Raw genomic sequence first — 16,348 nt, 5'->3', positions numbered from 1 at the left:
CACGCGCAAGACTGATAGGTCCTGGGTTCGAATCTCGTGTGTGCACGAGATACTAATCATCAAATGTTCACTAATGACTGGCTTCAAGAGGTATTTTTTGGAGTTCTAGTGAGAAGCAGTGACGAGTGAAGTTCAACTGGGTCTGTTGTGAGATAGTAACTCACTGAAGATAATGGTGGATGTGTTATTCAATTTCGTGGACTAGTTGAAGTTAGTCATTAACACGGTTGGATGCCGGAGGACTCAGTGGTTAAGCGCTCATGCGCGAGATTGACAGGTCCTGTGTTTGAATCTCGCAAGGTGGGGTCAGGGATGTGCACTACCAAAGAGGAGTCCCACAATAGGCCGTCCAGTTCTCCCGGATTTTCTATACTGGTCTAGCTTCAATTTACTCATGATCTCAACTAATGAAAATACAGTAAATAGTTAATTTGCAAAATATCAATCCATTGTCTTAAACTTGACTGTTCTTTTTGTAAATAGCAGTTTATCGTCTCAGATTTCATTGTTCCTGCATTTTCATACCAATCACCTTCCGTTTTTGTTCTTTCCTACTCAATCTTTTACTGAAATACATTCTATTCCTGACTATCGTCATATACTACTTATGTGGATATAAGTAGCTTACATCACAATATGAGTTCATATCTATATATTTACTGACTAATTATTTTGTTATAGGATTTCATTGATAGTTCATAATGCTCTGAATATAGATCCAAACTAGTAATTTACTATATTGATTTTAATAGTTGAATTGATGAGTCAATGTAAGCTAGAACATCATGGAAAATCTGGAAGCATTGGACAACTGTTTCGTTCTAGTATAGGATTCTTCCTTGACAGTGAGCATCGACGATCCCGCACTCAGGATCTGAACCCATGATAACTTAAATTTGATAGTAATATTTCTGACCATATTTCGGTATTACTGTTTGCAAGCCTAGTGTCTAGAAATCGATGTATTTCAGCTTCTCCAACTGTATGGGTATTGAACTCATTTTCATTTCATATATCATTTTTAAAATATTAATATAGAATCCCTTGACACCATAAAATAACATCAAATAATCTCACTTCTGACCTCTTTTATTCATGTTTCTGATTGATCTTTATTTCTTTATTTGAACACGTAAATATTGGTTCAAAGAGGCACCGAATACACATGCCCCATACAAGTCACTTGATTTGTGCGTGGGCTGCAATACTGCCCGGGTGCCCAGACCGGAACAGGTGAATTTCTTAGGGAGCCGCATCCGGAACTTTCGACCTAAAGGTATGATCCACAAGGCAGTGGATCAACGTCAGGAGATATAGTCTCATGGTAGCCAATGACCAATAATTGCTTAATGTGCCATTTGTTTCCTTAGAATCCTGGGGCCCATGTGCACCAATGGTTTGGGATTAGGGTTCTCCAACTCCTTTAGATGGATCCTCTATATCCACCAACCCGGTTAAAGAGCCGGATATTTGCTTTTCGTCCTCTCATTTTCGTGAAATAAAACTCCCCCGCCGCGAGAAGGCAGTGAGTAGAACTTACTTGACAGTGACCGTATGTGCGCCGCAAAGTGAGAGCATTTTGAGAGGGATAGCAGATTCTTTCCACCCTCGGCTGTACCAAGGCATTTGAGAGCATGATCTGGCTGATGGTACATAATCTGATGGAGGTCACCAGCACTTTTTCATCAAATTACGTTAATTATCTCTCATGAACCATAAACTGATAATAATTAAACACTTGTTATATTAACAAGAAACTCTCAACCTGACGTATATTTCAGCCATTGAGTCTTGAAGTAAATTAAGAGTTGTATTGTTAATTCCATTACTACTTTGGTCCAAAGAATTGATGTGAAAGTACAGTTGTGAACGATACAGTAAATACTTCATTTGCAAAGTATCAATCAATGGTCTCAAACTTAACTATTCCTTTTGCAAATACAAGTCAATTGTCTCACACTTCATTGTTCTTTTGTTTCTACACTGATCATTCTCTGCGAAACGTGTCCATTAAGAGTAGAAAATACTCGTAAGCTACTAGTATTTGACCACAGATGCCTTAGAAATATTACTTTCACCTTCTGCGATCACCGGGTAAGTAATTGTGAGGTTAGACTCAGGGTATTAGGGAATTATGATAAATCTGTTGGTGAGGTTGGGCCACGTGTTACGTATGCCTAAACACCGATTACCACTACTCGCAATGCTGACTAGTGTTGGAGACGACTGGAAGAAAGTTAGGGGCGGCCAAACCAAAAATTAGCGTCAGTGCTTGAAGTCAATAATTTCTAGTCTGAGACATGTTGGTAGATGTAGACTACTTAGTTGGGATCCGCGTGACTAACGTAACCGAACGTTGAAGGCTCGTGGTGACATGGCTCAGGTGTATACACTCTCTGTCTTCCTTTAAACTATGAGATTAAAATCGCTTCATATCTTTCTTTCTGCGAACTAATTATTTCTTCCTGTACTGTATCCTTATATGCAATCTCTCTTGTCACGTGAGTTGAGAGCTAAGATCACAAAGCAGTATACAACATGTATTCTCATACATATGAGTTTATATCAATTTGGAATAGTTTTGAAACCCAAGATACTGGTTCATTATAACATAATGAATGATAAGTTAATCGCTGGATTTTGATAAATTATATGGTTGGTTTAAAATTCTATGATATTTAAATCAAGGGTGGGAGAGCTTCGTTCTCTGAGCTGAATGGTCATATGAACAAAATCTACAGGATAAACGTTAGACAGAAGTAAACTATCCAAATTTCATACATCGGTACGACTGGCAGCTTGATATTGCCAACCTAGATCTTTGTTGGTTGTTCCTGGACGTTGTCCTGTTATTGTCTGCATATTTATTTTAATCTCTTTCACGTTTGACCTGATATTTAATCCTATAATTATTAGTCAGTCAGACTGTTTAAACTTCATTAAGCTATTTAGGCACTAAGTGATTTTCGAGAGTCAGCAGGAAGTCCTGTTTAACTTAGAGTTTATACTAAGTAATACTCATGAGTAAGGAAAATCTACAATTTCAGGTGAGGTAGCCGATGTTAACGGTACGATTAGAGCCCGTGGTGTTTTGTGAGTGAAATAATCAGCATTGCTGAGGATAGATGATGGTCATGGTATACTACTAATTGACTGGTGCTGGAGATGTGGATTATTCTATTTCAAACTCATTTTAGCACTTGAATGTTCTAAGTTTGATTTGTAGGGATGGTTGTGAATATGAACAACTGAGAAGTCTCATTAAAACAGAATGACTGTCCAGTGACTTTTTAGTTTTCAGTAATATCCCAAAATGAATTCTTCCCATTAAGTGAACCATATTTTCACAAAAACACGCTCCCTTAAATGTCATATTAGATTAATGTTTAACAGTGTTTTGTCTTGTTTGCATTTGAACCTTACTTATTTACTTACTTACGCTTGTTACTCCCAATGGATCATAAGCCGCCGACCAGCATTTTCCAACCCACTTTGTCTTGAGCCTTCCTTTCTAGTTCTTTTAGTGTTCGTCTCCATTTCTCGGCGTACTCCCCCCTGGAGCTCCTCTTGGGCTACTACCGGTCCAAGGCCCGGATAAAGGAGGAGGGTTGGGCAAGGGGTTAGCGACCCCATCCCGTAGAAAACTGACTCACAAAAAAACGCAACCAATAAAGAATAATTCAAATCATTGTATGTGAACCAATTCAATAGTAATAGTTTACTTGGAAATGTTATCGGAATGAACATGATTCAAAAGAAAATTTTCTTTGCTGGACTGTGTATTATCGGATTGTTTACTAGAAAATTCAAAGTCGCGTTCTACATTACTGAGGAGTTATAAACTTCTGGTTGATAAAAACAATGTTTAGTTCATTAATATCCCCATAACCTGTGTTACATCTAAAATGAGTAATTCAATAAATAATGGTTAGCAGTAAAATCTGGTATGCTCTTTCTTCCCTCCTCCTTTGGAACTCATCAGGAAGATATGCCTAGATCTCTGGTGACGATCCATATAGGACTTTGGAGCCAGCGTATGAAAAATTTTGGAATAAAAAAGTTACCAAATGGGCTCCTGAATTACAAGAACACCGTTTATTCAAGTGGTATGAAATACCACTTATAAGTTCACTTGGCATTGTTTTAGTTGAATCTTTCCATTGTTATTTAAGAATGCAATTGATCAGTCTCTTATTGGCATATGTGTATCCTATACGGATTGCATCGATATTACTTTAATTCACAAAATTGGGTAGTGGCTAGCAGTGTAATCCAGTTCGACGCATGTTTCGTTCTAGTTGGGACTCGTCAATCGAATGTACCTGTATCTCTGCTATGTTTGAAGCTATTACGAGTTCACCTAGTCTGCGAACGGAACAAAGACTCTGTGACCAATGACCAATAAGCTAGCTATTCTGATGCATCCCAGCTCTCTAACTAGAGAGAGAAGTCCAAGTTCAAACGGGGAAATATATTCCGCAAGCAGCCAGAAGCACGAGCAATAATGACAGGCACAAATCAAACGGATATATACAGCAATAAATTGTCCTTGGGAAGCGTTACAAAATAGCACACTAAAAGATACAACGAACCAATAGCGTTTAAGATTCTCCCAAGTGAGAAATACAACATGAAGGTGAAAATGAGCGCTTTTGGCTCGAAAACAAGAAATTCAAAATTTTAAAATAAAATTACAAGAATAAGGTATTTACCAAGTGAGTTCTCGGGATCTAACATCTTCAACAATATCAGAGTTAATGTTCATTCTTGGACTCGAACCCAATACTGTTCACTTCAAAAGTAAATGATTTAATTTCATATAATTCATTTGAATGATTAATATCTAACTAAAGTTATTTAAATTTATTCACAGGTAAAGCTACTTGTTCTAATATCCAATGTCCAAGAGCTGAAATGAGATGTAGTCCACATCATTTAACTGGTCAACCAATTTGTATGGATTGTGCTAAACTACCATTAGATTGTAATGCATCATTTAGAAATGGACAAGAAACATTAACTTCAGCATCGTCATCCTCATCATCATCTACAGGTATACTAAATAAAAGGAAAACACAAGTATTTGGTGATCCTGTTTGGAAAACACCAGTTCAAACATATGGTTGGCCAGTTGTTTGTGGATCAAATGGAAAAACTTATCGTAATACTTGTTTTCTTCATGTTGTCAATTGTTTAAGTGATAAATTTGTTGAATTAAGAAAACCGGAATTCTGTAGTGGTAAGTAATATATGATTGACAATCAAATTTTTATTATAGTGATTAAGGAATCATACTTGAGATGGTAACATTTTGTGAGATAATCAAAAGTTAATTGAAATAGTCTACTGTATTGTTATATAGTAATAATGATATCTCGTAGTAAAATCTGAGAACCATTCATAAAATGTCAATCATTCGTCTCAGACTTCGTTGTTTCTTCGTTTCCACACCAATCATTCTTTGTTCTCGTTCTCGTCCTCGTCCTCGTTTCTTCGATCTTCTTAACCTTCTACCTCCAGGTATTTCTTTCCCGATTGATGATATATACTAGGTATATCTGTTGACGTAAGTAGCATACACCACACTCATCCCTGCTTTAAAGCAGTCGTTCTTACGGTGGTTTTGCTTTCTATGCCACTTTCTTCTTTTTTTTGCAATCCGTGCCACACTCTCCATCAAAATGTCGAGTCTGTGGCGAGTTGACCTTCATATCTCCGTTGACCTGACGGGCCATCGAAACCGGACGTACACTCACAACCCAGCACATTCAACGCCTGTGCATCAGTGACCTGCTGAGCCATCTACATTCAATATATGCCAGCAGCCGCATGTCCCACAGCTTCTCTTCATCGACAGAAATAGCCACAGCCAACACCGCCCCACCAGAACACGTCACTTAACCGTACCAGACCTTCCCAACTGTCACTTCGGATTCAGGCCTGCAACTGCGTCCTCAGAAAAGCACCAATGCTCCTTCCTGGTTGGTAGCGACACCAAATATAGTGGGTGAGAACACAAGTGGCTACAATCGAATATATTTGAACACAAAATTACTGAACATCTTAGTAAAACCTTAGAACTGTGTAGTAAATATTTCATTTACAAAATGTTAATGAATGGTCTAAGACTTGATTGTTCCTCCGTTTCCATACCAATAATTCTCTATTCTCGTTCTCTTTTCGTCGATCTGCCAGGTATTTCACTTCCGATTGATGATACATACTTGTTATATTTGCTGACATCAGAAGCACACAACACATTACTGATGCCATGAATAGTAGGCACTCATGTCTTATAAAAAGTGTTTATAACATTGGAGTTTTAACAGAAAAAATACTGATTAAGCCGATCCTAAAACTATCATACAGATTTAAGTTTCAAAAGTTCAATACCGACTTTTTGTAAAACAACAATATCATAAACAAAGATGAACAGTGGCTAGTAGTGGAATCCAGGATGCGCGTTTCATCCTATTTGGAACTCGTTAGCTGGATGTACCTACATCTCACAGTTGATGTTCACTCAGTAACTCAAACCCAGTACAGTTCGCTTCAAACGCCATCGTTTTATCCACTTAGCTACTGAGTCCTGATAGCCACTTGCTTATGCAACGGGGTGATGCGGTTACATCCGGTTGACGAGTTCCAAATAGGACGACACGTGTGTCCTGGATTCCAATGCAAGCCACCGTCCATCTTCGATTATAATATGGATAATGGTTTAGAAATTCTATCTATCTACCATAATTTTAACATAGTTACGTAACCATATATGAGAGAAAAATCTTTTTGTGAGCCACTATAATCCTCTCAACTAATCGTCCTTTTTTCAATTAAATTCTTACAATCCTTATTACTTTAGTTGTTGCAGTAATTTTCTATCCAATGAATAAGTCAAATAAGATTTATGGAAATTCCTTCTGTAATTTAATGGTTGAATTCATGAGTCAGTTGAAGCTAGATCACCATGGAAAACCTGAAAGCACTGAACGGCCGTTCCGTTCTGTTGTGAGACTCCTCCTTGAAAATGCACATCTGCAAGATTTGAACCACAGGATCTACCGATCTCGAGCGCGAGCGCTTAACCTTTAGATCATCAAACCGGTTACCAACAGTGTTGCTGTCTAATTTCAACTAATTCACGAAATTGAATGACACATCCACTTTTGTCTTTAATGAGTTACTGTTTCACAATAGTCGCTGTTGAACCCCACTGAAGTATCTTATACTAGGACGAAATGACGATCGAGTACTTCCAGGTTTTCCATGATAGTCTATCTTCAATTAACTCATGATTTCAACTATAGAAATATACATGTATCCATAGATAATATTCAATATATGTTCCCTAATTACGTTGATTAAAATGAAAGAAGAAGAACAACAACAAGAGAATAAAAGATATAACCAGAATACAAACTAAACAAAACATCTTACCGTAGTGTATATTCTTTTTCTTACTCCTTTAAAAAGGGATAAATTAGGAACAATATCAAAACAAATGATTAATGAATAATATATCATATTGACTATTATAAAGATATATATATGGTTATATATAGATACATATACATAAAGGTATTATTGTCTAGACATAAGTCTATTGTTTACATTAGTTTCCGGATATACATTAGTAAGAAGAAGAAGAAGAGGAAGACGAAGACGAAGAAGAAGAAGAAGAAGAAATCTGGAAGAGAGAAGCTAAGAAAAACAATGTGGTATTAGGCATTCGACAACTAAACAAATTACTCTTTTTTGTGTGTTATTTCATATTGTAAAAGAACACAGTGGTAGCCTAAATCACAGCAACAACAACAAAAACAGCCGGACAATGAATTATTCACTAGTTTAGACAGTAGGTTATTAGTAGTTCAATGTGAGAGAATAATAAAACAAATTCAGAGACAGTATTTAGTTGTTCAGTAAATATGTGAACTAGAATAATAAAAGTTTATACATATCATTTTATATAATTGAATAGAAGATTAATCTGATCTATTATAAGTAAAGATGAATGGTGGTTAGTAGTGGAATTCAGGACGCATGTTTTGTCTTATTTGGAGCTAGTCAGCTGGATGTACCTGCATTACAGAATTCCGGAGTGGATATCAACTCGGAGATGCAAGTACATATAGCTGACGAAGTCTAAACAAGACGAAACTCGCGTCCTCGATTCCATTATTAGCCACTATACACTTTTGCTTAAAAAGTTTGTGACTTAACGCAATATCGTGGCAATCCGTACAGGATGCATATCTGTCAATAGGAAATTGATCAATTGCAATCCTTAACAATAATGGGAAGATACAAGCAAACAACATCAAGTGAATTTAAACTTTATGCCATTACGAAAGCAAGTGGTCTTGAGGACTCAGTATCTAAGTGGATAAAACGATGGTGTTTGAAGCGAACTGTACTGGGTTCAAGTCCCTGAGTGAACATCAACTGTGGAATGCAGGTACATCCACTTGACATGTCTCATATAGGACGAAACGCGCATTTTGAATTTCGCTGCTAGCCGCTATCCATCTTTGAATAGAATGCTTTTGACTTAAAACAATATCAATGCAATCCTTACAGGATGCACGTATACCATTAAGAAACTGATCAATTGAGGTCTTAAACAATAATGGGAAAAATCAAGTAAACAATATCAAATGAATTAATCTGATCCGTTTTTGGAATGTATCATTTGTGACAGTACAAATGTTTCAATTTGGCTTTACATTTTAGTAATCTCATTGCAATTCAGATACTTAACATGTTTCCTGGTTTTTCATAATCGTTGGTTCAGATAGCTTTATCAAATTCATTTAATCAATAATAACTTAAACAGTGAATCGACGATCGGATAGAATGATAGATGTCACTTGTTTGATGTTGTTATTAAGCGATTAGTCTGTTAGTCGTTCGAAATGAACCAGAATTATCTTCATAGTGTTTATGGTCATTAGTTAAATGCTTTTTCCATTAAAAACGACCTGTTTACCTTCAATAAGTTGTCTCTACAAATATTCATCAGTATTTTGATAAATTTCCAGAGGTTTTTCCAAGCTATGCCAATACTTTTATATGTCTCATTCATGCCAATTATTAGTATACCGTAGTAAAACGTCCAAATGATATTGAAAAGAATCCAGAACCGATAGGTCCTGAATTCGAATCCCATGAGGCGGGATCGTACATACACACTGCTGAGGAGTCCCACATTGAGACGAAGTGGCCGTCCAGTGCTTCCAGGTTTCCCATAGTAATCCAGTTTCAATTGACTCATGAATTCCACTATTAAATATCAATAAATGTCCAAGTGTTAAAAATTTATCATAAAATTAACGTAACGTATGATTATCATAGTTTTACAACAATATATGCTTGAATATATATTCATTCTTAGCATCAGAAGTTACCATTTATGGTATAATTTATAGTTACAATCACTGATTCTTCTTTGTTAGATAAGTATTGAAAATTACTGAGCATTGAATCAATTTTATGCTTTCTCACACGACTACACAATACTGTATAACCATAAGTGTAGTAAACAAGAACACCAGTGGGAACAATCGAAATTACAGGACATGTTAGTAAAATCTAACAATCATAAAGTAAATGCAAAATGTCCACCAATTATCTCAAAATGACTCAGATTTCATTGTTCTTGCATTTTTATACAAAATGCATTCTGTTTCCATTCTTCACTGTTCGATCCTCTTGTCTCTTTGCTGCCAGACTTTCTGTTCACGACTAACATCACATACTACTTATGCCAATATAAGTAGCGCACACCACATAAGTACATAAGGGATTGAACTTTGTAGCTTCAATGACTAACATAAGCAAATTACGTTTGTATCATTGAGCTGTAATACAATCATGTAGATTTCCTTATGTCAATTAACTTATGAAATAGTATTCACTGTTGTTTTTTTGATAGAGTTTTGTTCTCTGAACTGGATGATTTGATCGATATAGCTTTTATTGTTCTTCTGAACGATATCTTCAGCATAAACTTCAGGTAGAAGTCACTGGGTGCTTATTTTTGTCCACAATGATTAATTCAAACCCAATATGACTGACTGTCACTGATAAACGACTTCTTATTTCAAGGTTAATTACTAATGAGTATAGATGTTGAACAAATTGATTACTTTAAACATTTTAGTCGACATTTATTTGGAATATTAAAAAATATTATAGTAATTTTAATAGTTGAGATCATGAATCAATTGAAGCTAGACCACCATAGAAAACTTGGAAGCATTGGACGGCCGTTTCGTCTTAGTAGGCGACACCTCACCAATGTGCATCCACGATCCCGCTTCTCGAGATTCGAACCCAGGACTGAGCGGTCTCGTGAGCGCTTACGTTTAACCTGTAGACCAATAAACCAGTGTTAATATCTAACTTCAACCAATTTATGAATAATAATTCTATTAATAGAAATTATAATGTTTACACTATTCAGTTTACATACTTTGATTAATGTATGATTCGATGAGATCAGACAGTTGAACTTTGAATGGTCTTTTTGTTGTTGTTGTTGCTGTAATGTAACACTAATTAGACATATTTACAAATGTATCTAGGGGATATTTTTACTGATTCTAGGGACTAATTCATCGGGTGTTTTTTTGTTTATTTTTAAAGAAACGAAGAAACCAACACGTTATACTGTTATGTAATTCATTCGATTCTAAACCATGTGATGTAATACATCTTAGACTATGGGAATAAATAAAGCTAATTCATCTTATATAGGCCTTTATGTTTTTTCTTCTAAAAATAGATGTATAAATCAAGATATAAGCTGTTAAAAAGCTTGTGACTTAAGCTTATATCAAGGAAATCCTCACAGGATACATATATGCCAACATGAGACTGATCAATTGAGGTCTTAAATAATAATGGGAAGATACACGTAAAACAACACCAAGTAAAATCTAAACTTCACCCTACTGCACAAACAGGTGGCTATCAGGACTCAATAGTTAAGTGGATAACACGATGACGTTTGAAGAGAACTGTACTGGGTTTGAGTTTCGAAGTGAACATCAATTGTGAGATGCAGGTACATCCGACTGACAAGTTTCAAATAGGATGAAACGCGCATCCTGGATTACACTACTAGCCACTACATATCTTTGCTTAAAAAGCTTGTAATTTAAGGCTATATCGAGGAAAATCGCACAGAATACACATATGCCAACATGAGACGATCAATTACAGACCTAAATAACAATGGGAAGATACAAGTAAAACAATACCAAGTGAATTTATGCTATGACTGTTGTGTAAATGATAAATTTGGAAGTATCTTCTTGAATTGTTAAATAAAATTTGTGTGTTTGTGTGTTTTTCAAAGGATCAAACTGCTTCATTGATTTGTAATTTTACATCATGAATTGAGTTCAACTAAGGAACTGTTGAAAATCAGAAGGCATCGAACTTATGCTTTACTTATTTAATTAGGTTTATACAAAAGTAGTTTATATATATGATCATGTTGAGAATCCATTCCATATTTGTCGGACCTTAAATCATTGTGTTATCAACTAATGGAATGTATATATTATATTCATCAATTGGTGAATAAAATATGTTGTGGATGCGTACCGCTAATGAGGAGTCCTTTCTATTCCTTCTGGTGGTTGACTGGATTATGAAGACCTCGACATTTGAGGGAAAACACGGCGTATAATAGATAGCTCGTAATCTATCAGAAGATTTGGACTCCGCGGATGACCTGACCTTACTACCCGACACACATAAACAAATTCAGATGAAGACAACTAGTGTAGTAGCAGTCTCTTCATCAGTAGGCCTCAGCACACACAATGGAAAAAGCAACATCCTCAAATACAACACGGAGAACACCAACACAATCACACTTGAGGGCGAAACTCTGGAAAATGTGGAATCTTTCACGTACCTGCGAAGCGTCATCGATGAACAAGGAGGATCTGATACAGACATAAAGGCGAAAATTGGCAAAGAAACAACAGCATTTCTACAATTGAAGAACATATGGAACTAAAAACAACTATCGATCAATATCAAAATCACAATCTTCAATACAAACGTCAAGATAGCTCTACTGTACGGAGATGAAACACGGAGAGCTACTACAACCATCATCAACGAGGTGCAAAGTATTCCTAAACAGTTGTCTACACAAGATACTAAATATCCGTTGACCGGAAACCATCAGCAACAGCCTACCTTGAGAAACCAGAAAGACGTTAGAAATGGATAGAATACACATTACGGAAATCATCAAACTGCATCACGAAACAAGCGCTAACTTTGAATTCTGAAGGGAAACTGAAAAGTGGAAGAGCAAAGTACACATTGCGTCGAGAATTGGAAACACACTTGAAAAGGATGAATCAGGACTAGAAAGAACATGAAAAACTTGTCCAGAACAGAGTTGAGTGGAGAATGATGGTGAGCAGCCTATTCTTCTTTATAAGGGGTAACGGATGTAAGTAAGTAAGGTAAATGTTTGATCGGGAAAATACTGAAATTCTGGACCTAACAAAAGGACTAAGTTCAAAGATACATGAAGATAACGAGACCAATGAAGATTAACAAACACAAATTAGTTTCAATGGTTAAGATCATGAGTCAGTTGAAGCTAGACCACCATGGAAAACCTGGAAGCACGAGACAGACGTTTCGTCCTATTGTGTGACTCCTCAGCAGTGCGCATCCACGACCTCGCCCCCTGCGAGATCCGAACCCATGACCTACTGGTTTCGCGCGCGAGCACTTAACCACTAGACCAGTGGGCCAGTATCCAACGGTGTTAATGTCTAACTCCAACTAATCCACGAAATTGAGGAGTCCCACAATGGGACGAAACGGCCGTCCAGTGCTTTCAGGTTTTCCATGGTGGTCTAGCTTCAACTGACTCATGATCTTAACCATTGAAATTACCATTCTATCCGCAAAATCCATCTGATACAAATGACTTTGTCATCAACAATCGATTGAACACCATTCAGCTTGATGAACACAATAATACCAACAAAAAAAAGAATTCAATTGAGCTATAAATTATCTTCAGTACAGAAACTTCTATGGCATAGAATTTCTCCAATTTTAATCACTTCTTATAATATCATTCATAATTATCTTATTTGATGCAAGAATTCGTTATAACAAACATTTAAGTAATATGATGGTGTATACTACTGATGTTGACAGATATAAGTAGTATGTATCACCAATCGGAAGTGAAATGTTTAGAGGCAGTAAGATTAAGAAGATCGAAGAAAAAACAACAAGAACAAAGAATGACATTTTGCAAATGAAATATTTAAAACAAATTAGTCCCTTTGATAAATTTCGATAATGTAATGAGAAAACGAAGTTTATCAGAATTATGTGATGATATATTAGCGTAATACATTTCGAACAATTTGATCACACCTAATATACTTGTTAACTTACTTTAATTTTACCTACGCCTGTTACTCCTCGTGAAGGAGCATAAACCGCTCACCAGCATTCTCCATACAACCCTGTCCTGGGCAATCATTTCCAGATCCTTCCAGTTCCTATTCATCCTTTTCATATCTGCTTCTATTATCCGACGTAATGTGTTCTTTGGCCTTCCTCTTTTCCGCTTCCCCTCAGGATTCCAAGTTAGGGCTTGTCTCATGATGCAGTTTGATGATTTGCGTAATGTATGTCTTATCCATTTCCATCGTCTTTTCCTAATTTCCACTTCAGCTGGAAGCTGGTTTGTTCTCTCCCAGAGAATGCTGTTGCTGATGGTATCCGGCCAATGGATGTTGAGTATCTTGCGTAGACAGCTATTTATAAATACTTGTACCTTCTTGATGGTGGTTGTTGTAGTTCTCCAAGTTTCAGCTCCATACAGTAGAACTGCCTTGACGTTGGTATTGAAGATTCTCACTTTGATATTGATTGAGAGACAGTTGTTTTGAGTTCCATATGTTCTTCAACTGTAGGAATGTTGTGCTTGCTTTGCCAATCCTTGCCTTAACGTCTGCATCTGAACCTCCTTGTTCATCGATGATGTTAAGAACATTTATATATGAAAATTAAAAGGTCAACTAGACAGGTTAAGGGTAAGAGTCATAACAAAGGAAAAAATATTAAAGTACACAAAAACAAATGTGATTACCACTCTGGATAATAAATCAGTATTATCAGGGTAGGTTAAGTGTAAGGACAAATTGTTTTTGAACACATAAAGGAGGTTTCAATTTCCGTATAGCCAAGGCCTCAATAAACTTTAGTATATGTCCTTGAAGGCTTTTATATAACACTACGAATGCTGACTTGATGTCAACCTTATGACCCATCTCAATCAACTGTTTCGCAATGGAGGATGATGTTTGTCTATCCTGTGATCTTATTTGACCATTGAAATTCATCTGATTCTGCAACCATTTTGGTATGTGTTCACCTACCATTAATTGTAAGTCACGATTGCTCCTCCCTATGTACGTGTTTCCACACATACATGTAAATTGATAGACACAATCGCTTACGTGCTATTTGGGCTTTCGGTGAAACATAGACCTTGTCTTTTCGATAATGACAAGTTGGGCTGCATAAAATGTCCGGTTGATAGCTAATTTAAGTCTCTGTTTCAACATGAGACTATTTGTGTCACCTCTGAATGGTAACGTAATATAAACTCGCATTTTGGGTTCCAGAAGCGTCATAGATCTAGTCATATTGCAACCCCTCCAGTGGTTTATGAACTTCAAAGGGTAACCATTATTGATTAACGCATCAGTCAAGAGCTTCATCTCTACTTCAATAGTATCACTAGTACAAGTACGATTGATTCTATTGAATAAGCTCTTTATTAAACCGCGTTTATAATGAATAGGGCAGTGACTATGAAAATTAAGATATTGTCCTGTCCATGTTGGTTTTCTATATATAGCACGTTGGATGGAACCATCATCTCTCCTACTAATCAGGATGTCTAGAAAAGGGAAGTTGGTTGTTCTTCTCTTCATATATAAGAGAAATGTACTTTTGACTTCTATTGAATTCTTTTAACAAGCGGTTTATGTTTTCACCTTTATCCCCTATGATTATTATATCATCAATAGATCGTTTATACAGACCCATCTTTCGAATTGAGTCTTCAACTAAATTTTCAACATATCCCATGAACACATCATTCAGCAATGGTCCTAGAGGGCTACCCATAGCTACACCATCTATTTGTCGGAAGTGCTCACCTTCAAAAGTGCATTTTACATTATCTGTACACAATAATAATAAATCTTTCAGAGTGCTAACAGGAAATGGAAGTGGAAGGTTATTCAAAGAAATATTTATGGTTTTCCTGAGAGGTACATTTGTAAATAAAGTGTTCAGATCAAAGGAGCACATTGTCTTTGTCTTTATATTTATATCCTTTAATTAATGAAATATTTACTGTATGATTCTCAAACTTGTTCCCGTTTGTGTTCTCCTTCATTACAATATAACCATTGATTAGTTATAATTCTCAATAGATTTTTAAAGAAACAATATTATTCATCGATAAGTCGATAATTTATGGACGACCTTTGAAGGACACTAAAGTGACTTTGTAAGTGTCGATCTACTTATTAGCGCTAAAATGAGTATTATAAAGATTATGATTCACATTTGATAGTTAGATTCATGAATGCCAAGATGCTATCTAACCAAATAAATGAATACATTTGGCGCCAACATCCAAGACCTGTTATCTTATACCTCATTGGTTCGTCCATAAATTATTATACATTGCTCGTTTTTTTGTTTACATGATCTTCTTTGAATGTATTCCTTGTTGTTGCTATTCAATTTCTAGAAACTATTCCATCAAGACATAATGATTGGAGTAGACATTTTGGTAAATGATCAACCTTATTCTAATCATAAACAGATAGAGATGTTGACAACAAACAACAACCAATCAATCAATCAATAAATCAATGAGTCAATTAATTAATCAATCAGTCGATTAATCAAGATTCATCTATCAATTATTTATCTAAAATTTGACAAGTGAAACTAGAAAAAATAAACAAATTAAATCAGAAAACTCTATGTCAGAACTTATTCAATGTGATACACAAAATTGATGTGTAAAATTGTGCAAATTAGAATGCAAATACATAGCACAATTAATAATAATGAAAAATAAAAATTATTATGCATTTGATTTGATTGATTTCTTTTGAGTTTATGATCTATGATTGTTTATTGTTACTGGATAGGGTTAGGCATTGAAAGTTTGTCGTCGTTTTATCAATAGTAGTATTGATAATAGTACAGCGGAGGGTGGGGAGAGTTATCTTACTCTCCCTCTCGAAAGGCTCTTACA

General features: G+C 35.8%; 1 protein-coding gene across 1 annotated transcript in view; it reads left to right on the top strand.

Annotated features, from left to right (window-relative positions):
• Nucleotides 1-15,882, top strand: part of MS3_00008756 (uncharacterized protein) — a gene marked incomplete at its 3' end in the record, with an annotated part of 28,128 nt that extends 12,246 nt beyond the window's left edge. The window contains exons 4-5 of the mRNA XM_035733017.2: nucleotides 4,874-5,239; nucleotides 15,833-15,882. Of these exons, the coding sequence (XP_035589835.1) occupies nucleotides 4,874-5,239; nucleotides 15,833-15,882 (416 nt within the window). The remainder of the gene's footprint in view (nucleotides 1-4,873; nucleotides 5,240-15,832) is intronic.
• Nucleotides 15,883-16,348: the final 466 nt, after the last annotated feature.

The sequence above is a fragment of the Schistosoma haematobium genome, chromosome 6 (assembly GCF_000699445.3).
Source record: "Schistosoma haematobium chromosome 6, whole genome shotgun sequence".
In the NCBI taxonomy this organism is placed as follows: domain Eukaryota; kingdom Metazoa; phylum Platyhelminthes; class Trematoda; order Strigeidida; family Schistosomatidae; genus Schistosoma; species Schistosoma haematobium.
Note: the sequence above shows the minus strand (reverse complement) of the source record. Positions and strands in the feature narration are given on the sequence as shown.